Source organism: Xyrauchen texanus, chromosome 16 (genome assembly GCF_025860055.1).
Source record: "Xyrauchen texanus isolate HMW12.3.18 chromosome 16, RBS_HiC_50CHRs, whole genome shotgun sequence".
In the NCBI taxonomy this organism is placed as follows: domain Eukaryota; kingdom Metazoa; phylum Chordata; class Actinopteri; order Cypriniformes; family Catostomidae; genus Xyrauchen; species Xyrauchen texanus.
In genome coordinates, this window is record NC_068291.1 from 4,119,109 (window position 1) to 4,146,674 (window position 27,566).

The 27,566-nt window shown below is 38.8% G+C and overlaps 1 protein-coding gene across 3 annotated transcripts in view; it reads right to left on the reverse strand.

The window, feature by feature from the left end:
• Positions 1-201: 201 nt before the first annotated feature.
• LOC127656661 (EARP-interacting protein homolog) overlaps positions 202-27,566 on the reverse strand; it is a 57,693-nt gene continuing 30,328 nt past the window's right edge. The window contains exons 7-10 of one of the 3 annotated variants that reach the window (XM_052145080.1): positions 8,838-9,005; positions 5,956-6,123; positions 3,820-3,999; positions 202-604 (exon numbers count right to left, since the gene is read on the reverse strand). In XM_052145080.1, the coding sequence (XP_052001040.1) occupies positions 3,825-3,999; positions 5,956-6,123; positions 8,838-9,005 (511 nt within the window). In that variant the 3' untranslated portion in view covers positions 202-604; positions 3,820-3,824. The other 2 variants (XM_052145078.1, XM_052145079.1) reach the window with 2 other exon arrangements.

The following is a 27,566-nucleotide window of genomic DNA, read 5'->3' on the forward strand; positions in this document are numbered from 1 at the left end:
ATTTCCTCTTGATTCTTTTGAGTCTGATTTTTTCAATGGATCTGGATGACTCTCGTCCACAATTTCATTACATGAAAGGGAATGGCCAGGATAATCTTAAAAAAATGCAAACAGGTTTGGAATGACAGGAGGGCGAGTAAAGGATGACAGATTTTCCATTTTAGTGTGAACTATTCCTTTAAGCATCACTTCAATGTGCATGTTAACGTGCTACAACACTCTCCTCAAATCTGATATACACACACAAACTCTTGCTATGTCATGGAGTCACACGGGATTTTTTTATTGGAAGACAAGGATTCATGCAAATCCTCCATGTTAGAGCCCCACATCACCATGACAGCACATGTCAACCGAAGAACAGGGACGGCAGGGCTCGTGACAGACCCATTAAGAGTGAAAAAGGCATGAGAGGGCAAGAGTCCCAAAACACAAAACCTATTTTAACCTTTCCACATCACTGCGAATGCAGTATGCAAAGGGTAGACACACCGCTCGAGACACCGAACACTGACATTACACATATGAAGTCGTTCCGCTGGCCCTGGTATTGATGGATTGGACCGCTGCATTCCCCTGGCAGCTTGAGACGTGGAGAGTCAAGCTACAATTAAAACAGACCGTCACTAGAGAATGCTTTAATGAACACTCACAGACAACTCTCAGCTCCTGCAATTACAGAAACAGGAGGAGGAGCAGGAGAGACAGATAAGCAGAGAAAGACAGGAAGGATATCAAACCGAAGCCCGAGATGTCCTGCTCTTTAATTTAAGCTGTTTTATGGGGAACATACAGCGGTAATTAAATGCTCTTTGACAGCTCCACAGAACACTGCTGTTGTTAAACCACACATGATAAGACACATAATCACAATTCATCTTCAGGGTGCTGATTTCCCACAGTAGACATACAAAAAAACACACAGATATCTGTCTTTAAATAAACTCATTTTGATATAGGTGAATTGCAAACCTCTTGGTGCAGTCCAAAAAAATCATCAGGTGTCAGGAAATTACAGCATAAATCTGATAAATGGAATTCATTAGAGCAACAGTACAGCTGCTGTAGACATCGGACACTGTAGATTTTACTGAAACTCCCATATAAAGTCAAAACAATATTTTAAGTCTTTACATCTGAAGAAGCATGGGATGTTGGTCAGCTCCAAAACAAAGTTCATTCTGAAAAAAATAAAATAACAAGACATGTGTGAAAAAGAAAGGACAGAGAGATAGAAGACCGACAGATATAGAGTGAAAAGACAGTGTAAGATTTCTTCATGCTTGAGCTCTAAAATCAGTTGTGTGGTTAGAAATTCCAATGAACCAGAGCTATCAATACACACACATCACTGCACTTTTTTATGTTTTACATTTTAATTGGTTGTGTTAAAAGCATTTATGCTTATTTTTTTTATGAAGCTCTGTCCCAAACTCATGCTGGTGTGTGGTGAGCGTACTGGCGCACTATGGCTGCTGTCGCATCATCCAGGTGGATGCTGAACACTGGAGGTGGTGGTTGATGACAGTCCCTCTATACTATGTGAAGCCCTTTGTGTGTCAAGAAAAGCACTACATAAATATAAGGAATTATTATTATTAGAAATAAATAGATTATTAGAAAATAGCTAATTAAGAATGAACTACTTAAATCTAATTAAAAATGAACTATTTCACCCTAAATAAGTGTCCTACTTATTCGTGTGCTCATTACAGTATCAAGTTGTTTGCTTAACAATGTGTAGGGTTGCCAACTGTCCCGTATTAATGTCCCTTATATTGGGCCTAATTGATCTGTCCCATACGTGACCTCCCTTGTCCCGTTTATTGACTGCTACGCTGATCTAACCACTGACTGATACAACAGCAACAGTAGCAGTGCTGATCACGACACTTGAGAATGATCACCGACACCTGTCATCATCCAATCACAGACCCCTCAAGCGAATCAGTATACGTTAAGTAAATTCCTCCACAAAAAACAACAACATTTGGGCAATGTGTGACACTGTTCAGTTGATTTGGTATGTGGACATACGGATTAAACTGCAAATATTGATAACCCAGCAAAAAAAAAAAAAAAAGACTGCATCTACAATAAACAATGGGAAGTAAAAAAGACATTGGTTAAGCCCCTCTGCTGTGACTCAACGAAAGACTTCTATACTTTATGTCGCAGGGACTTTTCAGTTGGCCATGGAGGTGAGAATGACTTGACTCAACATGCTTCCACAGAAATGCACAAGAAGGCCACACTAGCTAAAGGTGCAAGCAATATCGGTGCATTCTTCGGGGCAGCAGCTACTGTGGAAACTGACAAAATAGTGGCAAGTGAAGATTGACATTCAATTTGGTAGTTATTGGCCGTTTTTAATTTAAATGAATATGGTGCAGTTCACACAGAACACATTTTGCTTTCGTATGAACAATTTATTTATTTTTTTTATTGTTTTCCTCTGTAAACAAGCTCTAGGTTGACCTATAAATATTGTGCAGCATCTCACGCCAGAGCCCCACTGAAAAAATGTCCTGTATTTAGAGCTGGAATGTCCTATATTTAGCTGATAGAAAGTTGGCAACCCTAGCAATGTGCTAATTTTAGCTTAGCAACATGCTAATGCCAGCCTCTTTTGGAAGCGGCTGGCATACATTAATTCAGTATTAAGGCTGAATTAACACAACTTGAAAATATAAACAGATTCTAAAAGTTGGCTATTTTACCCAATATACGTGTGCTAAGCGTTTGTGTGCTCATTACAGCATCTCGTAAAAATTGTTTGCTTAGCGAACGTTTTAATGTTAGCCTAGAAATGTGCAAATGTTAGCTTAGCGAAAAGCTAATGTCAGCCTCTTTTTGAATGTGAGTATTAAAGCTAAATTACTCTACACGTCTCCTAACATTTTTTAATTCTACATACATGCTAACATTAGCATGTTGCTAAGCTAACAATTTGTACCAAATACTGTAATGAGCACACAAATATTATATTGGGTAAAATAGCCAACTTTTAGAGTCATGCTATTAACAACAAACTGGGCATGACACACCAACTACCCTGGTATGACTCCAATAACCCTTTTTATTTTTATAAATATGTACAAAAATATATATATATAATAAAAGAGTACAAAACCTTGAATTACATAAATAAAGTCATAATTAATAAAAAAAGATCTAAAGCAAAATCTTGTGATAATATACGCAATATGAGAGATTTATAAACAGTCTTAGACTTCAGATTGTAGTCGTGGAGCATAATTCACCATGAGATTTCCTCATGTACAGTCAGCTCTAAAATATCAAACATGTTTGATATCCATCGACTTCATGGAACCATAGTCTGAGGGTAAGAAATCGGAGTTGGTGCCCATCATATACTACACAATTTTCTGTGAAATCTGTCAAATAAAACTGGCCCAAAATCTGCAGACTGGAGCCGACTAGCGCTGACTGCAAATCCAGGCTAAAATCTGCCTTTAGTCGAGTCTGTAATGAAGTTCCCGTAAAGAGAGCTGTTTGTGTGTGCACATGAATGACCATTAACAAAGTTGCTGCCCATGTTGAATGGTAAAATCATTCCTTTATGCGGTTCCATGTTGGTTTAGATGCTGCCTGATAAGGTTTCTGCTTCTGTTTAGAGTAGCCAACGAGGCAACTCACTATGGTTTGGAACAGAGCCTCAGTCTTCAAAAAGCCTCTATTCTCTTTAAACATCACACTGGCCATCTTAATCATACTCAGTATGTTCCGTTATTAAGATTTTCCCTCTTTTTGTTCCATTTTTCTCCAATTTATTTGTTCATTCACTTGTTTGCTCACCTGCACTACAGTAAGATGCGGTATTTGAGGGCTCGCGGTACTCTGTTAATCACTAGCCGGCCATCGTAACTAAGTGAGGCAAACAGCCAGGGGTCGGCTTCAGACCACTCCACGGCATACACACTGTCTTCATGCTCTTCATACGTGGCAATGATGCTGTCCTGAAGGGGCTCTTTCCCTCTACAAAGAACAAATATGTGGCAGTTAACAGAATAAGACATCCTGTACTCTGTTAAAATGTATTTAACTCAATTGAACTCCATTTTATTAAACTGGATTGAAATTAATTGAATTAAACTGAATCAAACTTAACTGAACTGAATTGAACAGAAAAGTATTTAACTGACTTTATCTGAACTGACTTGAAATTTAAACTAAATTTTTAATTGAACTGAATTTCATTGAGCTATATTGAAATGAACTGACTTGAATTAACTTAAACTGAACTCTATTCAGCTGAACAAATACAATTGAACTGACTTGAAGTAAACCAAACTGATGAACTGATTTGAATCAAACTTAATTGAACTGAATTTCACACAAACGTAACTGAACTGAATGTAAATGTTTTGAATGAAACTAAACTGCATTGTATTGAACTGAATTGAAATTAGTTGACTTGAACTGAATTAAAGTGTACTGAAATTAGCTTAATTAAACTGAATTTAACAGAATTTTTTTTACTGAATTTAACAACTGAATTGAAATATATTGAACTAAACTGTACTGAATTATAATGAACTGAATTGAAATTAAATTAATTCAATGGAACTGACTGGAAGTTAACCAAACTGACTTGAGCTGAACTGAATTAGACCTTATTTAAATGAATTTAACATACATATTTTAACTGAATTGAAATGTACTGAATTAAATTGAATTGAACTGAACTGGATTTAAATTAATTGACTTGAACTGAACTAAATTGTATTGAACTGACTTGAAGTAAACCAAGCTGACTTGAATAGAACTGAATCAAGACTTATCTGAACTGAATTTAACAAATATTTTTAACTGACTTGAATGGAACTGAACTGTATTGAATGAGATTTAAATTAATGCTGTTGAACTGACTTGAACTGAACAGAATTAGACTTAATTGAACAGAATTGAACATAAAAGTATTAACATAATAGAACTAGACTGAATTGAAATGTACTGAATAAAATTTAATTGAACTGAATTTGAATGAGCTATATTGATATGAACTGACTTGAATTCACTTAAACTGAACTCTATTCAGCTGAACAAATACAATTGAACTGACTTGAAGTAAACCAAACTTCAAAAATTTCACACAAACGTAACTGAATTGAAAGCAACTGAATTTAAATGTTTTGAATGAAACTAAACTGCATTGTATTGAACTGGATTAAAATTAGTTGACTTGAACTGAATTAAAGTGTACTGAAATTAGCTTAATTAAACTGAATTTAACAGAATTTGTTTACTGAATTTAACAACTGAATTGAAATATATTGAACTAAACTGTACTGAATTATATTGAACTGAACTGAAATTAAATGAATTCAATGGAACTGACTTGAAGTTAACCAAACTGACTTGAGCTGAACTGAATTAGACTTAATTGAACAGAATTTAACAAATATTTTTAACAGACTTGAACTGAACTGTATTGAACGAGATTGAAATGAATGAACTTGAACTGAATTAAGTTGAACTGTCTTGAGCTGAACTGAATCAAACATAAACGTTTTAACTGAACTGAAATGTAGTGAATTAAATAGAATTGAACCTCATTGTTTTAAACTGAATTAAAATGAATTGACTTTAACTAAATACAATGACAATTGATTTGAAATAAACCAAACTGGCTTGAACAGAACTGAATCAAACTTAATTGAACTTAATTTTACAAATATTCTAAGTGACTTAAACTGAACTGGATTGTATTGAACTGGACTGAAATTAATTGAATTATGAATTAATTAAAATGAACTGTACTGAACTGAACAATCGTACTGACTACAAGTAATCACAGAACTGAATCAAACTTAACTAAAATATTTTAAACATACATGAACTGGACTGAATTGAACTGAACTAAAATGACCTGAATTATAAAGAATTGTGCTATATTCACATATATGGGGGGTAACATTAGGGCAAGTGTACTTTTCTTCCTGTTGGTTCTCCTCATTGTCACTGAGATCATCATCATCTACCAGGTGTCCAAACGGCTCAGAGGAGATGGACACCATGTTGGACAGGATCACCCTGCTGTCACTGCTGCCCGTGAGCAGGAGCTGATCATGAGAATGATTGTACCTCACACTCCAAACCCTGAAACACAACAAAACCACAAACAACAGTGAGACATCCACCCATCTCCAAACACATCTGCGTTTCTTTCCTCGCTCACTAAAATCTCTCATATTTCGGTCCTCTTTTTCCTCTGCATTTATCTAAGCCTCAGGCAGGGCTCAGGAATGGATCCGAGTGCTCATAGCCAGGGATTGTGGGAGGATAACTCAGCTGTCAGCAGTAGAATCGAGCTCAGCCGAGACTGCTCCCTGACTAATCTGTCTCTATCCCAAAATATTCCCTAATACCTCCAACTCCGAGGCTCAGCATGATCCCTCCCAACCAATAAATGAGAGAAATGTTTGGAATGCTGTTGTTGTGGGTCTCTCCTATCTAAATAGGATCAAAACAGCACTGATATATATATGGAGACTGTCTCTTTAAGAGATAGCATCCTGTAACTGACATTCTATGACGGCGTGATTGGTGTGTGGAGAAAGTGATGTGTGTGATTGTGTTGCAATTATATACAGTTATATACATCTACAAGTAGATTCTCTCTCACAACCACACAGAAATAGATCAGCAGCGAGCTCAAATGAGCTACACTGACAAAGCCTTGAGCACTGTAGCACATACAACCAGAGCAAGAGCACATATATTCACACTCTAATTAAAACACTGTCTTTAATATTAAAAATAACCATGTTAAAACCTGACACACACGCATACAGATAAAACAGCAAAGGAAGGCAAGCTCTGACTATGGTTGAAGGCATATTTGCAGAGATCTGATCTTTGTCTTAACAGAATATAATTATTAATGTAGCCTCAAAGGTGTGTCACATAAGGTAGATTTCACACACTTTGATATGGGAGTTTTAAACTCACACACTTTCAAAAAGCTGCTACTTTTGAAACACACACACACACACACACAGGACACGCACAGCCACACACACTTCTAAATCAAATAATTAGAAATTGTTAAAAATAAAGGCAAAAAATGCCTTAAAGGCATTCAAGGCATTCTGCGCCACTGGAGTCACCCAACGGAATTTCCAAAATATTGTTTTTGTTTTTTTAAAAGGTTTCCATGTAACGTTCATATGGTCACATCACACCAGAGAAAATAAATATTTCTTATTTCTTCTTATATCTTTGTATATTGACCGCTAAACTTTTTAATTGTCAAAGAGGCAACTGATTTACATAGCTGTGATAGGGTCTCCCGCACCACTCTGCACTCTTTCTTTTCACATAACAAAATAATTGAACTCAAATCAATATTTAATGCCAATTCATTTATTAATGTAGCCCTCAGAGATCCAGCATAGCAGATTTGCAACATTTGCGAAAAGCAAATGGGTAAAAACTACACTTAACAGTAGCTGATACTGTGAACTGTATCACAACAGTTTTGGTTGCACACTAACTGTCAGCTTCATAAGGTCACACAAAAGGTCATTGTGCTAGATGCCACAATTGCAAAGTTCACATGCATTTACCTGTATTTTTTTATTTCCTAATTCTCATTTTCATTTACTGAATTACTAATGTTAACATTTCCAGAAAGTATCTCCTTTCATAGAAATGTTTGTTCCTAAGCGTAGCAAAAATGCATGACATTTGTGGTCAAAGTTTTTCTTTATTCCCAAAAATTCAGTAATCATAAATAAACTATTCAAAATTATTTTCAGCTGTTATCTGTGCTGTTCAGTCATTAAAAATAAATAAATAAAATGAATCTTTATGATAATTATGGTATATAAAATTTAGTAAATGATTAATATTTTGATTAGTCTTCATTAGTTTAACATTTCCATTTCCCTTTTTGATTTGTAACTAGTAGCACCTAATAAGCAAGCAGAAAATAAATACTAAATTCTAGAGCAAACAGATCCCTAAAAATGTATGTCCACATATGTGGACAGCGGGACTAAGTTGTAAAGTTTTAAATAATAACAAGCTATAGAAAGTCAGATTTACATCCAATAGTTTATGATGTTTCCAGGAGTGTTGGTTAGTCATGTTTATGGGATGTAACAGGCTAATGCCTCAGAAATGCATCAGAAATTAGCATAAATAATTCAGATTCAAAGTATTGGCCAGTATCATCCAATCACTGCCAATCATATTAAAATAAACTGATATATTATGAATCTTCTTATTACTATTTTCCTATGTCTGCCAAACATGTTGAGTGATCCAAACATCATCTGCAGCCTGAAACGTGCTGTGAATTCAAAACATCCACTTACTGTCTAAAAAAAAGCAAATGTTCTACACTTAGAAAAATTCTCAAATTTATAAAAGTTGATATTGATAATATTTTTTCCAAAATGAAGTGCAAAACAAAATATGCATAAATCACAAATAGGCCCAAAACAAATAACAAATATGAAAAATCGTAATTTTTATAACCAGTGGCTTCCTAAAAACACTTTCAAGCAGGAGAAAAAATATCTATATCAATCATCTGCGGGTTAGTCATGTAATGATACAAACTAACCTTCATAACATACAGTCAGCCATTCATTAAATCATTTTCTATTTAATCTTTTAAGAAAACGAGCAGCTGACAATACATTATACCTTACATATCATTATGTGTTTCTATCCAACCCATGTTTATTTTTCAGTTAAAGAGATATGGTTATTTAAATCTATGCATGTACAACTTCAGAGGATTCTTTTTTATGCTGTTTATGTGTGTGTGTGTGTGTGTGTGTGTGTGTGTGTGTGTGTCTAACCAATGAGAGTGCTCCTCCAAGGATTTGACAGGCTCGTTGATGTGCCGCACATCCCAGAACTTGACTTTACAGTCATCTCCACAGCTGGCCAGGTAATACTGCTTGTTGGGGTTGAAGTCCAAGTCACGTACCAGCTGTCCGTGAGCATTTTCAATGCAGTAGATCTGACTGTAAACAATAAAGACAACAGATCACATCGTCAAAATAATGCAAATAAGAAAACAGATGGATTGTTCAGGATGTTCGACTAGTCATCCAACAAGTGAGGGAGGTCACCATTATATATATATATATATATATATATATATATATATATATATATATATATATATATTTATTTAAGTAATATCACACGAGCAAGAGTACGATATGGCCCTACATCAGCACTGCTGTGATTTGGCTGCAGGCAGAGTGCCGTGGTTAATCACAGGAGTGCTGATTTAGGGTCATATAGCATGATTGCGAGTGTGATATTGCTTAAATAAAACATTTTGGGGGAGAAACTGAGTACGGTCATAAAAAACGCATTTGTTCATGGAAATATTTTCTTATACGACGGATCAGATTCAGCCTTTGCTGGTTCAAACCAAATGATGCATCCAAGCCTTAGTTAGTAATTCAGAAATGTCACTTCAGAAATAGTATCACGGCTTGTGCTGTTTCTGCCAAATAATTGGATAAACAAGGATGTGTGTGTGTGTGTGTGTGTGTGTATGTGAGAGAGAGAGAGAGAGAGAGAGTTAGCGAGACGGAGCATGTGCGATCACCAAGCAGAGATGCTGTCGGCTTTCTGAAGATCAAATTTCTCAGTGGAAAAATAGCCATCCAAGCGGGGTTAATTCTCCCTAATTCACGGTAGCCGGTGCGCAAGAGTCATTCACTATAGAAACCGCAATCTTCTCCACCATTTAAAACAGTACGTCCTCTCCAATGTTGAAAGTCCGGTAAGAGGCAAGCACCTTGAGTTTGTGTCATTAATCAGTCTGTTGTGTCTCTTAGCTGTGATGAGCCATAATGCTGAAGTTGGTAGTTTAAAGACATTTAAAGCTATTTCCTAGCTTTAGTAGTGTAGTAGTGAGAGGGAGAGGGAGAGAGAGAGAGAGAGAGAGAGAGAGAGAGAGAGAGAGAGAGAGAGAGAGAGAGAGAGAGAGATAGATAGATAGATAGATAGATAGATAGATAGATAGATAGATAGACAGACAGACAGATAGACAGACAGACAGACAGACAGACATAATAGTGCTGTCAGTCCATTAAATCTAATTGCGCTTAATTATTTAAAGAGTGCTGAAATTTGAATACATACAGTATATACTACTTTCCCTGCATTTAGTTCCTTCTTAGAAAACAAAACAATTTGTAAAAATAATGCTTTATTAACATTTTCCAAACAAATTATTTACAGTATAAAGATAGAAATGCACTAATTTAGCACCAAAGTAACATTAACCATTTCCCAAAGTTTAAGTGGTAGGTTGACTAATTGAAAGAACTAGTCCCTATTAGGGCTGTCAATTGATACAAATTTTAAATCGAATTTATTACATGGTGTCCCGATTAATTAAACAAATAATCAGTGATGAGCACGATTCAGAGGTATCATTTTCCCTCAAAGAATCAATTTTTACTCCACTGATGGTTAGGTTCAGGGTTTAGGGGTAGAGTTAATAAAATTCACATTACCCTACTGTTTTACATACTTTACAGCTAAAAAAAAAACTTGCTTTTGGCGCACCTCTGTAGGTATTTCACCCAGAAACTTCCCGCTTTGGCCTCTAGGGGTAGTGGTTTCAATTTCGGTAAGCACTAGGGGTGTAACGATCCATCAATCTGGATCGATGCATCTATCAAATAACAAACTACGTGATGCCATCAATGCAACGCGTAAACAGTGCTACATGTTTTTTTTTAAGATGCACTTTTATTTTGACACTCTGGAACAGTGGACTCTCCTGAACCACCACTAGTTACCTGTACATTTTATTATGATTATTCAAGTGTTTTATCTTTGTATATTTATGCTTGTATTATACTACATTATCAAGAGGTGAAACTTGTGATATATCTGATATGAGTTTAATGTAAGAAATATTTTTGTCTATGCACTGCACTCAATAAAACTCTAAACATAAAACAGATATGTGGAGCGGCAGGGGGCGGGGCCGGTCTAGACTGTTGCATGCCCGGTCCCCAATCGGCCTGATGGGGCACGCGAGGGATAAAGGCGGCCAGTGATGACGGTTCGAGAGAGAGAGAATTACGGGCATGTCCGTCATGTGTGTGCTTATGTTTGTGCTTTTGGTTTACCCCAAGCCACATGGGTTAACTTGGGAGGGTACAGTGGCTAGGGGAGCAAACCTCGATGACAAACCTGCACTTGGGGACAGGCACAGGCGGAGTCCAACTGACCGGACCACCGGCAGCCCCCTGCAACTCCTGCCAGACGAAGGTCGTCATGGGTTCCCTCATGCCACTGGAGGTCATCTGGTTAGGAGTGAAGATGGTGGGAGTGAGGTCTGCGCACCCACACCCTCACCTTAATCCACACCTATGTGCAAGCTTCTTGCCCCCCCCCAAAAGTCCTGTGGCGATGTGGAATGGTGGTGGGCACAGGCCAAGGATGTGGCTGGGAGTGTCTAGCTAAACCATGCACACAGGTGGCAATGGAGTGACGGTCGCTAGGACTGCGGGATGGAGCAGCGCGTCTTTTCGTCAGCTTCCACTGCGACTGAGCGGCCCCACACTGCTCACCCCTGTGATGGGGAAGGACCTGGAAAAGGTGGTCCAAAAATTGTCTGCTCCCCACACTCCGGACTGTAAGCCGCAACCGTCGGAGCATCCCCCCTTGCGGTCGAAAAATCGATAAGCTAAGCATTGCTTCGAGGAACGTTCGCACACTGCTTGACCTGGTCGAAACTCCTGACAGGCCCAATTAGCACTGGTGGCCCTGGAGCTCGCAAAATATAATATCGATATAGCAGCTCTCAGCGAGACCAGACTACATGGGGAGGACTCCCTGGCAGAGGTTGGTGCCGGGTCCCCGAAGGCACTCGTCGTAACCATGGAGTTGGCTTTGCTGTAAAGTCTAAACTGCTGCAGCGCATTCCGGAATCCCCCATCGGCATCAATGAAAGACTGATGACATGGCGCATTCCCCTGGCAAAAGAACGCTTCGCCACTCTCATTAGTGCATACGCTCCAACTCTTGATGCAGAGCACAACATCAAAGAGGATTTCTACTCTTGATGCCATCTTACAGAAAACCCCGGCTACAGACAGGCTCATACTCATGGGAGATTTCAATGCTAGAGTGGGCACGGAGCACCTGGTATGGAATGAAGTTATTGGCCAGCATGGTGTGGGGAAAATGAACCACAACGGGCTCAGACTCCTCTCCCTCTGTGCAGAGCACCAGCTAACACCGTCTTCCAGATGAAGAACAGGCTTAAGACCACCTGGCAGCACCCCCGCTCAAAACACTGGCATCTTCTTGACTACGTGATTGTCCGTCAAAAGGACCGACAAGATGTCCTTACCACCCGTGTTATGCGTGGAGCTGAGTGCTGGACTGACCACCTCATGGTCAGATCCAAACTACTCATGAGCATTCAACCCCGTGGCCCGAGGACAGCTCCAAACAAGAAACTCAACTGTACAGCCCTGAATAGCCTCACCTCCAAAGACAACCTCCGACGGATGCTTGCTGAAAACCTCAACAAGATCCCGGAGGAATCAACCGATTGGCCAGCACTGGACCAATAGCGCATAGTGCAGCCTCAGAGGCGCTCGGCCAATCAAGGAAACACCATCAGGACTGGTTTGACTGTAACTCAGCTGAGATACAGTCACTTCTAAAAATCAAGCATGAGGCCCACAAAGCTCTCCTGTCCTGCCCTGGATCTCCCACCCTTAAAACTACCTTCATTGCTGCAAGAACAGCAACCCAGCGAGCCCTCAGAATTATGGAGCACACCTGGTGGGTGCAAAAGGCGCGAGAAATCCAGAACCTGGCAGACTGCAATAACATTCAAGGCTTTTACGATGCCATAAAAGCATTGTATGGCACCAGGAAGCAGGTGATTGCCCCAGTCCGATCAGCTGACGGCGCCATCCTTTTTAAGGACTGCCACGAGATTCTTGCCCGTTGGGCAAATCATTTTGAGAGTCTCCTCAACCACATCAACCCTGTCGACACACATATTCTGGATAATCTCCCAGACCTGCCACCTACCATGCACCTGGACACCCCACCACTTTACTCAGAACTCCGGCAAGCCATTGCAGGGCTGAAGAACAACAAAAGCGCTGGACCCGATGGAATCCCTGCAGAGGTTTTCAAACACGGAGGATTCATCCTCACGCGTCGCCTGCACCTCCTGATCCAAACCATCTGGGAACATGGGACCCTCCCACAGGACTGGAAGGATGCTAACATCATGGTCATTTACAAACAGAAAGGAGACCGAGCAGCCTGTGGCAACAGCCGTGGGATATCTCTCCTCTCCATCGCAGGGAAAGTCCTGGCCAAGATCATGCTCAGCAGACTGGTTGAGCACATCTCGGAAGCTGTGCTTCCGGAAACGCAGTGTGGCTTCCGGAAGACCAGATCCACGACAGACATGGTTTTTGTCTTGAGGCAGCTGATGGAGAAGAGCCGAGAACACCACAAAGACCTTTACGTTGCCTTCATCGACCTCAGCAAAGCTTTTGATACCATCAACCTTGAACTGCTCTGGAAACACCTCTCCAAACTTGGGGTACCACCCAAGTTTCTCAGCATCCTACAGCAGCTGCATGACGGGATGCAAGCCAGAGTGCTCACGGGAGAACTCCAGTCAGAGTCCTTCGAGGTAAGCGCTGGGGTGAAGCAAGGCTGTTTCTTGGCTCCGGTGCTCTTTAACATCCTTCTCACTGCCATCACCTGCCTCTTCCACCGTGTTATGGGACATGAAGACGGTGTCCATGTGGAATACCGACTTGACGGAAGCCTCTTCAACATACGTCGGCTCCAGGCCCGCACAAAGACAAAGACCCGCCAAATCTGCGAGCTTCACAGCCCGGACTCTATGCAGCACGCCCTTAACACAATATCCAGTCTGTACCAATCCTTTGGCCTACAGGTCAACATTCAAAAAAACGAGGTCATGTCCCATCTCACTACCCCTGCCCCCATACCCCCCAGTTTTCATATAAACGGTGTTCCACTTAAAACAGTGGACCACTTCACCTATCTCGGCTCCATTTTGTCCTCATTCTGCTCCCTTGACAAAGAAATACACACCCAGATAAATAAAGCCTCATCATCTTTTGGACACCTACGCAGCAGGATTTTTGAAAACCGTAACCTGAAGGTCAGTCCTAAGGTCGCTGTTTACAACGCGGTATGTGTCTCTACTCTGCTTTATGGGGCAGAGTCATGGACCCCATACCGCCAGCACATCATCAACCTAGAGGCCTTCCATATCCGCTGCCTACAGAAGATCCTCAGTTTGTCCTGGGAAGATCGAATTCCCCATACAGTCATCCTCAGCAACATTGACTCAATCTTTATGGAAGCAGCTGTGGCCAAAAAACATCTGCGCTGGATAGGGCACACCATACGCATGCCTGAACACCGCCTGCCCCGCCAAGTCCTCTACAGTCAACTAATGGGCGCAAAGCGGTCGGCTGGAGGGCAAAAGCGGTGCTTTAAGGACTACACCAGGGACATCCTAAAGCGTGCGAACATCCCCATCACACAGCTTGAATCACTGGCACTCGACAGATCTGCCTGGCAGGTCAACTGTGCCACTGCAGTCTCTCAAATACACCAAACCAACCAAGACCGACGATCCGAGATGCGCATCAAGAGATACCAGTGGGCGGCTGGTACCCTCCCTGGCATCTGGTTTCCCCTGCTCCATCTGCGGACGAGTGTGCGGCTCAAGGATCGGACTCCACTTCTTAACTCTCTCTCCTCTCTCTCTCTGTCGCACCGTTTTGGCCTTTTCCCTCGCCTATTTTTTTGTTGTTGTTGATGTTTTCCCCTCCTGTCTCCTCCCAGGTCGAGGAAGGCGGGGATGACCTGACGGGGCGCAAAGCACGCCCCTCCCCAGGGAAAGGGGGTGTAGGTCATGCCGGTGGCACCCCGGCCTGAAGTAACGCCGGGAGGAGTGTGGAGCGGAGGGGGGCAAGGCCGGGCTACAATGTCGCACGCACGGTCCCCAATCGGCCTGATGGGGCACGCGAGGGATAAAGGCGGCCGGTGACGACGGTTCGAGAGAGAGAGAGAATTACGGGCATGTCCGTCATGTGTGTGTTTATGTTTGTGCTTTTGGTTTAAGTTTTCATTAAATTATTATTTATATTGACAAGCCGGTTCTCGACTACTCCTTGCCCATTAACCCCCTTACATGATATTTTCAAAATCGACTTTAAAAGTCGCAGACTGTGACAGACTGTAAGTAAGGGATAGAGACAGAGACAGAGCAGTAGAAGAGGAAAAGAAGAGACAGAAGGGAATGACAGAGATACAGAGCCCCTGTCATGAATCAAAAGCAGTCTGGAAGTCTGGATCTGATGATCAACCTCCATCAAGGATCATTTAAAGTGTTACAAGTCATAAAGCACAGGATACTTGCGTCCTCACACAAGGCGATGACTACAGGCGAGGAGTGCGTGCTGGGATTGGGCTTGCCTGCAAAAGGTGGTTTGTCTAAACGGATAGCTGTGTTTTAGAGATCTTGTCTGGTTTGAAGGGCCTCTGGCTCATCTGTATGGACTAAATGCAGTCCAGACAGATTGCCTCTGCCTTTTTCAGCTCTCATTAGCTGGCCAAACATTTATTATACAATTAACATGCTAATTAAAATCTTACTAAAGCAAGAAGAGAAAAGGTTGATGAGAGGGAGAGTGTGAATCTACAGTTAGGTCTCGGTACAAGTCAAGTCTAACGTTGCCACTGGAAAGCAATGTTTAAATGTAGAGGCCCATTATATAAAGTCGAAATACTAAATCAAGAGAAGAGGATGCCAAAAAGTCATACTCCATCCTCTTAGTTAAAATGTAAAGGTGCATTTTGGTGTCAGAAGTTCAGAAGCAAAGAATAAAGGAAGTTTTCAGCCATGTGTCTTCTTGTTTCAGCCTCAGACGGTATGCCTAAAAACCATTTATTATCCATCCTGACTGTTTGATGCACAAAAAGGACAAGAGCTGACTGAAAACCAGCAATTCAAATTTGGTTGGCTTAACGCAACTTTCAGGAATCAGGGTGCACCAATCTGTCTGAAATGAAAAGGGCCAAGTTGATACAATGCTTTTGAGGAAGCAGTAATCACTTCCTTGGATTTACCAAAGTTTGTGGAATAAACTCCCTGAAAGATATAAAAATTTCTGTTTAAGTTGCAAACTAAATATCCATGAGTAACAGTGTATTATTCTTCATTTGAACTATATCTGGGAAATAATCTGTGAAATAATTTGTACATAGAAATATTACCTCCGGACAGAAATTCTGAATACAAAGTCTAAACATATTTCAGCTAAATTCTTCATTCTTCAACATGCACATGCACTGCTGCGCCATGGCAGTCTATTATATTATTTATAATTCAGTTCAGATTTACCCGCACCTAAATGTCACATAGGCTACATTTACACCACAGCAGAATGTGGCTGAAATCAGATTTTTTTCACTCACATGTGACACCAATCTTTTAATTAGATGACAGGGTAAAAAGCAAAAAGCTACTGAATCTTGAATTTTCCAGGAATGTTTTTTCTGAAATAGTTTTGCATGTCCACGCAATAAGTTTTGTGTTCCCTCTCTATAAGTTTTGCGTGCCCTCACAATAAATGTACCATGATTTTACTACAGTAACCATATTTGAACCATGATCGTTGTTGTGAAACCATAGTGATAATACAGAAAAACAAAATAATAATTTTGTGGTTATAATGATTTTACTACTAAAATACCATAGATGAACTGGTTTTACTATAATAATGCTTTAGATTATAGTAACCATTTTAGTCAGAAATCATGTTTTTTCTAAAGTAAGATTGTAGTTAACATTGGCTAACCATGTTTTGTTTTTGTTTTTTGCAAGAAACCATAGTTTTAATACAGTAAGCTGAATCCATATAGTAACCATTGTTTTACTAACCATGGTCATTCTTGTGTTGACTATGTTTTTACTGTAAACCATAATAATTAAACCATAGTTTTGGCTTTCCTGTATTATTACTATGGTATTACTATGAATATCAAGGATAAAATATGGTTACTATAGTAAAACCATGGTAAATGTATTGTGAGGAAAAGCAAAACAAAACAAATAGCCCACCATGATATAAGGGGCTCTGTAGTATGTGGAGATAAATCAGATATGTATTTGATTTTTTCAATGTAACTTCAGTGTGAACAGCAAGGTCAATCTAACTCAACATTTGGTATATTATCTTTTAAAAAATAACATTTAGAGTCATATTTTCTATTAAACCAATTCAGTTCCTTTTTAAGGATATAAAATAGAATTAAAGGCTTCAAGGCTTGGGTTAAGCAATTCATTTGGATTACATGTAAATAGTCAAATATGTGCATGAAAAGATAGCTCTTCAACTCACACAAGGCTTTTAATATGCTTTAAGCTGTTCTCTCTCACTCCCTCTCTCTATCTAGCTAGAACATGCTAGAAACACCTAGCTACATGCTAGCAACATGTTAAAACATGCTAGAAACGCCTAGATACATACTAGAAACCACATCAAAGCCAAGCTAAGTTGTTAAAAGATGCTAGCAATGCCTAGCTAAGTGCTAAAACATGCCAGCATCATGTTAGCAATGCCCAGCTAAGTGTTAAAACACACTAGCAAAATGCTAGCAACTTCAAAACATGCTAGAAATGCCTAGCTAAGTGCTAATACATGCTAGCATTGCCTAGCTAAGTGCTAAAACATGCCAACAACATGTTATAAACATGCTAACAATGATTATCTAAGTAAACATGTTAGCAATGCCAAGCTCAGTGCTTAAACATGCTAGCAACATGTTAGAAACATGTTAAATATGCTTGCATTGCCTAGCTAAGAGTTAAAACTTGCTAGCAAAATATTACCAACTTATTAAAACATGCAAGCAATGCCAAGCTAAGTGTTAAAACATGTTGCAACATGCTAGCAGTGCTTAGCTACATGCAAAAACATGCTAGCAATGACTAGCTTCATGCTAAAACATGCTAGCAATGAGCTACACACTACAACATGTTAGCATTCAACCTGAACACTTAAATCTTCTTGAATTTACAGGCCAGGTTTTTCTAAGACAACCTCAAATTTGTAGGGAAGCGGATAGCTGCAGTCTTCCGGCAGATTAATATTGTGGAGGTTTAATGCCCATTGCAATGAAAATGCAACCTATGTGGCAAACTGGCTCTTTCAATTAGTCAACCTCCAAATAAGACTTTGGGAAACGTTTCATGTTACTTGAATTGGTGCTATTTTAGTGAATTTCCATCTAAATACTGTGGAACGCTTTGTTTGTAAAATGTTTATAAAATTATATGGTTACATTTTTCTTTTCTTTTCTTTTCTAAGATGGAAATAAATGTATTTTGACAGGAAAAAATTATATACAGTATCAAATTTCATCACTTTAAAAATCAGTGATTAATTTCGATTAACTACAAAAAATTATCTTATTAATTGCTATAAAAAATAAATGTTCGACTGACAGCACTACTGTATTTATTATTAGATAAACCATATTAGAGAAAAAAATGATAAATATAATTTTAATTACAGTACCTACACATGTCATAATCATGCCAGGGTTTGTTATATGCGTGCAGGTCAGTTCTATGTGAGACAGCATTTACTGTTGGCTGCACTTTAAGCTGGCATTCTCAAAGCACACAGACATAATGGAGGAAACCTCTGGCAGATGGAAGGGTAGGAAACAGCAGCCTGGCCAAAGAAATCGAGCAAGAAATGAGGTTAGCTGCACTGTTTCTGAGTCCATCATGCTTGTAAATGTGAAATTGAGATCCAATCAGGCAAAGCCTGGGCGAGCATACGGCACAAAAAATCTGACAGAGATTAGTGTGTGTTGATCCGCAAGCCTGTGGACATGGCACAGACCAATCTGCATTCCCTTCCCGAAGTCCCTTCTCCTGGCCACAGAAGTTATTAAGAGCCCCTGTTCCACACTGCAGCAAGGCCGAAGTGCCTGATAAATGGACATGGCTGAGTGGATCGGAAATGCATGGAAAGCCAGGCCTTTGTTTCCATGGCAACAGCTAGGCCCAACGGGTTGAAGTAAGATGGGCTGGATGGATGGGCTTGAGGCCTGATGTCTGCTTTAATCCACACGGAAGACAGTTTAAAAGCATGTGGATTTCATACAGGTCTTAAATGCACAGCAGGATATGGCAGTTTCAGAAGGTGACGGGTTATATAAAAGTCACGAGAGAGGGGGGCTGGGTAGCTCAGCGAGTATTGACGCTGACTACCACCTCTGGAGTCACGAGTTCAAATCCAGGGTGTGCCGAGTTACTCCAGCCAGGTCTCCTAAGCAACCAAATTGGCCCTGATGCTAGGGAGGGTAGAGGGGCGTGTGGTAAATTGTGCGTGGATCGCAAAGAGTAGCATGAGCCTCAACATGCTTCGAGTCTCCGTGGTGTCATGCACAATGAGGCGCAGTTAATCCCGCCACCAGGATTGAGGTGAGTAACTGCGCCACCAAGAGGACCTTCTAAAGTTGTGGGAATTGGGCATTCAAATTTGGAGAAAAGGGGATAGAAAAAAAGAAAAAGTCAAGAGAGAATCTGCAGCTGTATGCTGTTTGACGTGCTGTAAAGAGCCTTTCAACCAGTGCTAATAATGTATAGGCTATTCACATTGCTGCAAAAATATTAATAATTTATATTCAACATGACACTAGTCTCATGTAGCCAGACTTTTGACAATTGGCATAAAGTCTGTCCCACTTTGCAGCTCATTCTGGCCAAGAACTATCTGACCAACATGTTAAGGAATATTCTGGGTTCAATACAAGTTAAACTCAACTGACAGCATTTGTGGCATAATGTTGATAACCACAAAAAATTTTCGACTCGTCTCTCCTATAGTTTTAAAAAAGAGGTTATATAAGCACTTAGAACAGAAGTGATTGGAGCCAATTATTGGAGGGTTTAAAGGCAGAAATGCAAAGATCATTTACTTTTTAAAAGTACCTACATTCATTCATTCTTCTGATAGATCTTGTGTATTATTTGAGCTGTTAAGTTGTTTAAAACATCTTAAACATCTTTCAAAGGTCAATGCCTTAAAACTTGTAAACTGAGACTAAATCTTCTGTGGACTAATGAAAATCTGTTCCTCCTGACTCCTTGCTTAGTTGCGTAGTAGCCAGCCAAATCATGTAAACATTCATTAAAATGAATGAATTTATTTCATTCTCAAAAGCAAGAATTTGTGGGGGAACTTTTGATGAAGCAGGTAATCTTTTAATACCTACTCATGGAGATTTAACAGAATATCCAGCACTAAATCACAGTCACATCCTCACCTGATATCAGAGCCATGAAACAGAGGATATTTCAACTCCACAGATATCATGAGAAAGATAATATGAGCTCAATCAATCACACACTATTCTTTCTACCGGAGGGCTCTCTTTCAAAGTTATCCACAGACATGAGGATCATATTAAAGTTATTTAAACCTTTGTAGGTTTAATATATAGTCTGCAATAAACTACATTAAAGATGGAAATATGCCAGGTTTCCTCTTGTTATGTCATTTATCATAACAAGAGGAGTGGATAGTTATAGAAATAAAAACAATAAAATATATATTAAGAAAAGAGCTAGTACAAGTGTGACTTTTTGGAGTAACTTGTTTTAGATTTGTAAAAGAAATCTTTGTCAAGTAATACTCAAAGTATTCCAAAAGTCCTGAAAGTGTGAAGTTGCCATCTATTAATGTCTTGCGGTCTTGAATATAGGAACCCCCTTTAATACTGATATGGACAAATTCCTTATACACAAAAATCCTTCCCTAAATGGGGTTTCAACAACAAATATTACAGACAGCACAACCAGACAAAAATTATGTTTAATTCCTAAAATTCTGTGCCTTTTAAGTCTCCACTAGCAGTTGTGATATTTATCATATTTAATTTAACCCGATAACAATTTGAATGGGCTTGGTAAAAAGAAAAAAAAAGACTATTTATAATGTTAAACCCTGCTCTGAGCCTAAAAGTCATATTTTACATAATTTAAATTATTTTCAATTATTGTTCTAGTGTCATGTCCTCATGTCCCCAGAGCTGTAGGTCAATCGTCTTTGACAAAAAATAAGTGGTAAATCCCTGGATTTCAAATGTTTTCCCCATACAATTAAGGCCCTGATTTACTAAAGGTTTGCATGAACTTTATAGCACATGCAAAATTGTTTGACACAACATCATACATGTACAGAGACCGGACGAAAAAAGACATCGCTTGGAGGAAAATGATGAGGAAGTTGGACTACCTGGTAAGTTCTATATGAAAATATGCGCATCTACTTGATTCCAGCTATTGGTCGTACTATTGACTATGAACCAAGTCGTAGAAGCCCCTCCTCCTGTCCTTTTCCGAAGAGAAAGGGGAATACTTGTGGATTCGCGTTACTCCCTTGGAGTTTAATCACAAATGTATAATCCAGCGGTCAAACTCGCGTGAGCACCATTTGCACCTATGCATCCCTAGCAGATATTTATCAGCAAATTATTGACCAAATTAAAACCATCGGCAAAGCTGATATGAAAAAACTATAGTTCATTCAAAATGAATTATCAACACACTGTGTTAAAACTCTGTCATTCACGTTCTCACATTAGTGAGGAAAAATCATCGTTATATGACAGTTGTGAAAGCGGCATTTACCTATAAACGATGAGGTAAAACATAAAGCGTTTTAAAGCGTTCCTACTAGGAAGAGTGCAATGGAATGCCACTTGAAGTCTGAACTTGGAAACTCGTGCGGATTTTCAACTCCGATTTCGCTGAGATGCAGTTGCATGATGTCACACAAACATGTCGGCACCCAGGGAGATATACAATGTGAGAAACATTCACTTTTTAATAAATAATATTTCAAAGTCAAAGTTTTTACATTGTATTAAAGCTTGTTTAACAAACGTTTGCAAAAACAGGTGTTAAAAACATGATAAACCGACTCTTTGCTAAGCTTCATCCCCATTGGTTAAGGTTGCTCGCTCTGATAAGTTCTGCAGAACTTCCCACTGGAATGAATGGGAGGCTGAATCAACAAAGTGGTTTTTGGCAAAATATTCTCATAAACTGAATGGATAATATTCTTAAGTAGGCTGGAATGAAAAGTGAGATTGTAAGGCTTATTTATTAGACTTTTTTTGTAAAATAAATTATTAAATTACACAGTAATTTACTAAACTGTGACTATGAATCAGAATAAAGGCAAACGGTTATCACAGTCACTTGAAAAGAGAAAAGCGCCATTTAATAGCGATTAAACACCTGATAACATTAACGTAGGTGAACTGAACTGCTTATAACATCTCATAATACACCCACTATTATTCTGTGAACTCTTTATTTACTAATTACTTTTACTAAGACCTGAAACAATACATAAAATAATGAATGTCAAGTTATTAGCTTTGATTTACCTCTGAGCAAATGTAGGTGTCCTCGCTGATGTTCATTTGGGAACAAGGGCTATTCCAGTTCAATCCATAATATGCTCTTCTCGACATTTGTTTAAAGATTTGTTCTAAAGAACGAAATTATATTTCATTCCTTTGGATCATTTTGATAAAATCCCACCTAAACTGCTCAAACACACATCACTCCCTAGTTTCTCATTGGAAAATAGCAAACGCATGTCAGAGTAATGGTTACCCGGCAACAGTTGCTAAAACAGGATTAGTCAGAAACTCTTTTAAGGCAGGACTTAGTGAAAGGTCAATTATACTCTCTTTTGATAATCGTACACCTGTAGCACAAATGCTAGTACTGCAGATTTGTTTATCAATTGGGTTGCTAGGATAAGTCTCTGGTGATAGTTGAACCCCTCCTAAGCTAATGGGAGCATTACAGTTTTGTTTCCTTACAAGTCTTCTTCCGAGCATATGACAATGGAATGCCTTTATGGTCGGCGATCTGAGATATCAAGAAGGAATATCCCACATCCAAATTTGAATTGCGATTACTAAAGCTTGAAAGACTATGATTCAAAATATACTGAAAACAGTGCTTCTGTCAGAAATTGTGTAATCAAGCGGCGCCCTCTAGCGGTCTGGACGGTTCCATTATCACACCACCTTAGAATTAAAAGTGTGTTTTGTTTCTTTGGTTTAAATGTTATATTTTTCCATGATGTGGTTGGTATTTCCATGGAACTTCCCAACATATTTATAATATGAATTTGTGATGTTCTATTATATAAAGTACAGTTCTGTTGTTTTGAACTGCAAAAACAGAAGTGGAAAATAACCTTTTTTCACATCAATCATCATATGCTATGATATTTATTATTTTTTAAATATTTTTTATCTTTTTATTTATCTTTCTTTGTGGACTCTCATGTGTTCACCAGATTCAATCTATGTTCAATGGAGATTATTTTTTGTTAGAACAAAAAAAAGCTTTTGTACCTATTTGTACATTTAAAATGTTTTAATTCCAGTGATATGATGACAAAATAAGGTAAGTGGCATAATATCGGTATTGGCCGATATTTTTTGTTAAAATCGGTTAATTACCGAAGAATGAATTGCACCTGCTAATAGCGTTGCTTAAATGCACATGCTGGCTGCGTTTTTTTAAGCACCCGATTCAGTAAGAGATCTACCTAGAAATAAGGTAACAGTGCTAACGCAGATAAAAAACGCTAAAAATAGAACTTGCACAGTGCAACCCATAGATAGGAGGCATATTTGTGCTGAAAATGTATTAATTTTAGTACAGCGCAGTGCTATTTCAGCGTGGCGCTTTATAAATAACATGGTTTTGTGCTGAAATACTGTGGCCTAAAGTGGTGCAAAAGTGAATCAATATGCTCCTCAGAATTTTGTTTGTAAATAAAATATTGTCAAGCACAACTGTATATTTCACTTTGTGAAAACTGCTGCAAATGTGACAGCCTTTTTTGCATTGCTTATAGTTCTGTTTTCAGCGTTTAATTTTTTAAATCTGGCAATTTTCAGCACACTTTATTACACTATTATTGTGATTTAACTGCATGCATTTTTCCATGTGCATCCACATTCTATTTTTATCGCAACTAACCTGTGTGCATTTTTTATTTTACTGCCTCGATCTCAAGAGAACTGTTGACCAGAAACCACCACAACAACAATTGCATGAGGGCTTCACATCGATCACAAACCCATGCAGCCCAAGAAGTACCACAGCAACAAACAATTGCGGTAAGCCATGACATCAGCACACGTTATTGCTACCTGCACTGCATGCAATATGATAATTTCATCCGACAGCAATGAGGGAATTACATGTGACAAATGTAAGGAATTAGTCAGGCTGACGGAGAAGATTAATGTGTTAGAGACACATCCGAATGCTAGAGGTGATCAATGAAAAGTGAAGCCTGCTGATATAGTTCCAGATCCAGGTAGTACAGCAACACCCACACCTCGGGTTTCAGCTGTAGATCCCCTGCAGCAGGGTGTTTGGGTGACATCTCGGCAGCATTCTCGTGGGGCAAAGCAATACCAATCTCCAGTTCCAGTAAGGATTTCCAACAGATTCTACCCAATCAGTAATGCACCCCCTGAGACGCTTTTGTGAAACGCCCTGGTTATAGGTGATTCTATTGTAAAGAACGAGGAAATAAGAGACTCTAGCCATCATAGTGCAATGCATTTCAGGAGCCAGAGCATCTGACATCAAATCAAAGTAACAAGTGTTGGCTAACGCTAAACATAGATTTTCTAAGACTGTTATTCATGTTGGCACTAACTATTCCCGGCTTTGCTAGTCCGAGTTCGTTGTGGTAACTAGAATGATAGAATATTCGCGTTACTGAATGGCTGGATGTCTAAATGGTGTCCACAGAACTGCGTAGGATTTATAGACAATTGGACAAGTTTTTGAGGTAGACCTTACCTACTAAATAGAGATGGTCTCCATCCCTCCAGGGAAGGTGCTGCTCTCCTCTCTAGTAATTTGTCTCATAGTCTTAATAGTGATAGTGTTTGAATAAGCAGGAAGCAGACAACCTGGCTACAACAAACGTCTGTTAGCTGCCTTGAAACGTCATAAAGGTAACATAAACTACAACACAGAGACTGTATCACTTAGATATCATAAAGAGACTGTGTCTGTTCCCTGAAATACGAAACACAAAAATCTCATTTAGAAAAAATGTGATTGATATAAAACTCGAAAATAAACATTTTAAGATAAACATCATATAAAGTTTGGGCTACTAAACATTAGATTGCTTTCATCCAAAGCACTAATTTTAAATGAAATTATTACAGATCATAGTTTAGATTCACTCTGTTTGACTGGAACCTGGCTTAAACCTGATGAATATATAAGATTAAATGAATCTACTCCCCAAGGTTATTGTTATAAACAATTAATTATTAATTAATATTGCCTCACCTGAAAGGTCGAGGAGGTGGTATTGCTACAATTTACAGTGATGCTTTCTATTGTTACTCCGAGGTCAGAATATAAGTTAAATAATTTTTGTGACATCGTCAGATATAAATAAAGAAATCTGTCGACTTTTGTTCTTGCTACAGTATATAGACCACCAGGGCCATATTCTGATTTCCTTACAGAATGTACTGATTTTCTGTCAGAACTAGTAGTGAATAGAGCTTTAATTGTTGGTGATTTCAAAATTCACATAGATAAAGAAAATAATACACTGGGATTAGCATCTGATCTCAATTTTTCAAAATGTTAATTTTTACAAAATAATTTTTAATCTAATTTGAATTTTTAATTTCCGTCAGGATTAGGCCCATCATAGTACAGCGACTGCACTTATCAGAGTTACAAATGACTTTCTCTTATCATCTGATCTCTTGGATACGCTTTAGAATTATGTTGGCATTTGTGAAAAGGCATTAGCTTGGTTTAGGTCCTATTTACAACTATGTCTGTGTAAATGAGGAATGGTCAGATTACTCCACAGTTAAGTATGGAGTGCCACAGGGATTAGATTTAGGGCCTCTCCTTTTCTCCTTATATATGCTTCCCCATGGAGACATTATCAGGAAACGTGGAATTAGTTTTCACTGTTATGCCAACTATACCAACTTTATATTTCCTGAAAATACAATAAGAAATTTCACAATTCTCCAAGTTAGCAGAGTGTATCAATGATATCATAGATTGGATGGTTAGAAATTCCCTTCTACTCAATTCTGACAAAACAGAGGTACAAATTTATTGGACCAAAAACCTCTAAAAATAAGATGCTAAAATATCATTTGACTCTCAATGGATGTACTGCCACATCGTCTTCTACAGTGAACAACTTATGTGTTTATATTTGATAGCAATCTGTCCTTTCAAAATAACATTTCCAATGTTTGTAGAACAGCATTCTTCCATCTCAGAAATATTGCTAATTTACAATACATGCTCTATGTTTCTAATGCCTTCATGAACTCAAGACTAGATTATTGTAATGCTGGAGGATGTCCAGCAGGTTCCATAAATAAACTTCAGTTAGTTCAAAATGCAGCAACTAGATTGCTGACTAGAACCAAGAAATATGATCATATGAGCCCAATCTTATTGTCGCTACATTGGCTACCAGTTAAATTTTGTATTCATTTTATAATTCTTCTAACTACTTAACATTTTTTGAATGGTCTAGCTCCACAGTACTTATGTGACCTACCGCACTATATTCCATCACGTTCACTAAGATCGCAAAATTCTGGCCTGTTAATATTACCTAGAATTTAAAAATCAGGAGGTAGATCCTTTTCCTATTTGGCTCCTAAACTATAGAATAGTCTTCTGAACATGGTTCAGGACTCAGACACACTCTCTCAGTTTATGTCTAGACTAAAGACTCATCTTTTCAGCCAGGCATACACCTAATTTATCCATCAACATCTAGTTATGCTATATATAACCACTTAGTCAGGTCTGCTGGAACCGTAAACACTACATATACTATAATCTTGTTTTAAAGTGAATGGCATCCACGCTAATATTATTGTATTTGCTTCCCTGTCTTAACCTCGGGATACAACTCGGAGGTTACAAGATCCAGTCAGATCCAGTTCTGGTCCTGCCTGATGTCTGACTCTGGTCCTGCTTGATGTCCGACTCTGGTCCTGCTTGATGTCCGACTCTGGTCCTGCTTGATGTCCGACTCCCACTACTACATGCTGCTGAGTGATGATGACAAACTGCAGGCTTTATCAGCCAGATATCACTTCAGTCTACTACGATGGACTTCACAAAGGATGAACTGATGCCAGCAACAATGTCAGACATGGGATACTTCACTGGACACTGCCTAAAACTTGGACTTAAGATGGACCCTTTTCAGCATTCAGTTTGCACGTATGTTTTTATCTATAAGCCTACATAACTCTACATAATATATGTTCTATACATCTCAATATTCTAGTCTTCATTTCTCTCCTCTGCTGTATTTCACTCTCATTTCATCTCATCAGGTGTGTCTGTGTGTTATATCCAGGGATCAATAGTGCTGTGATTA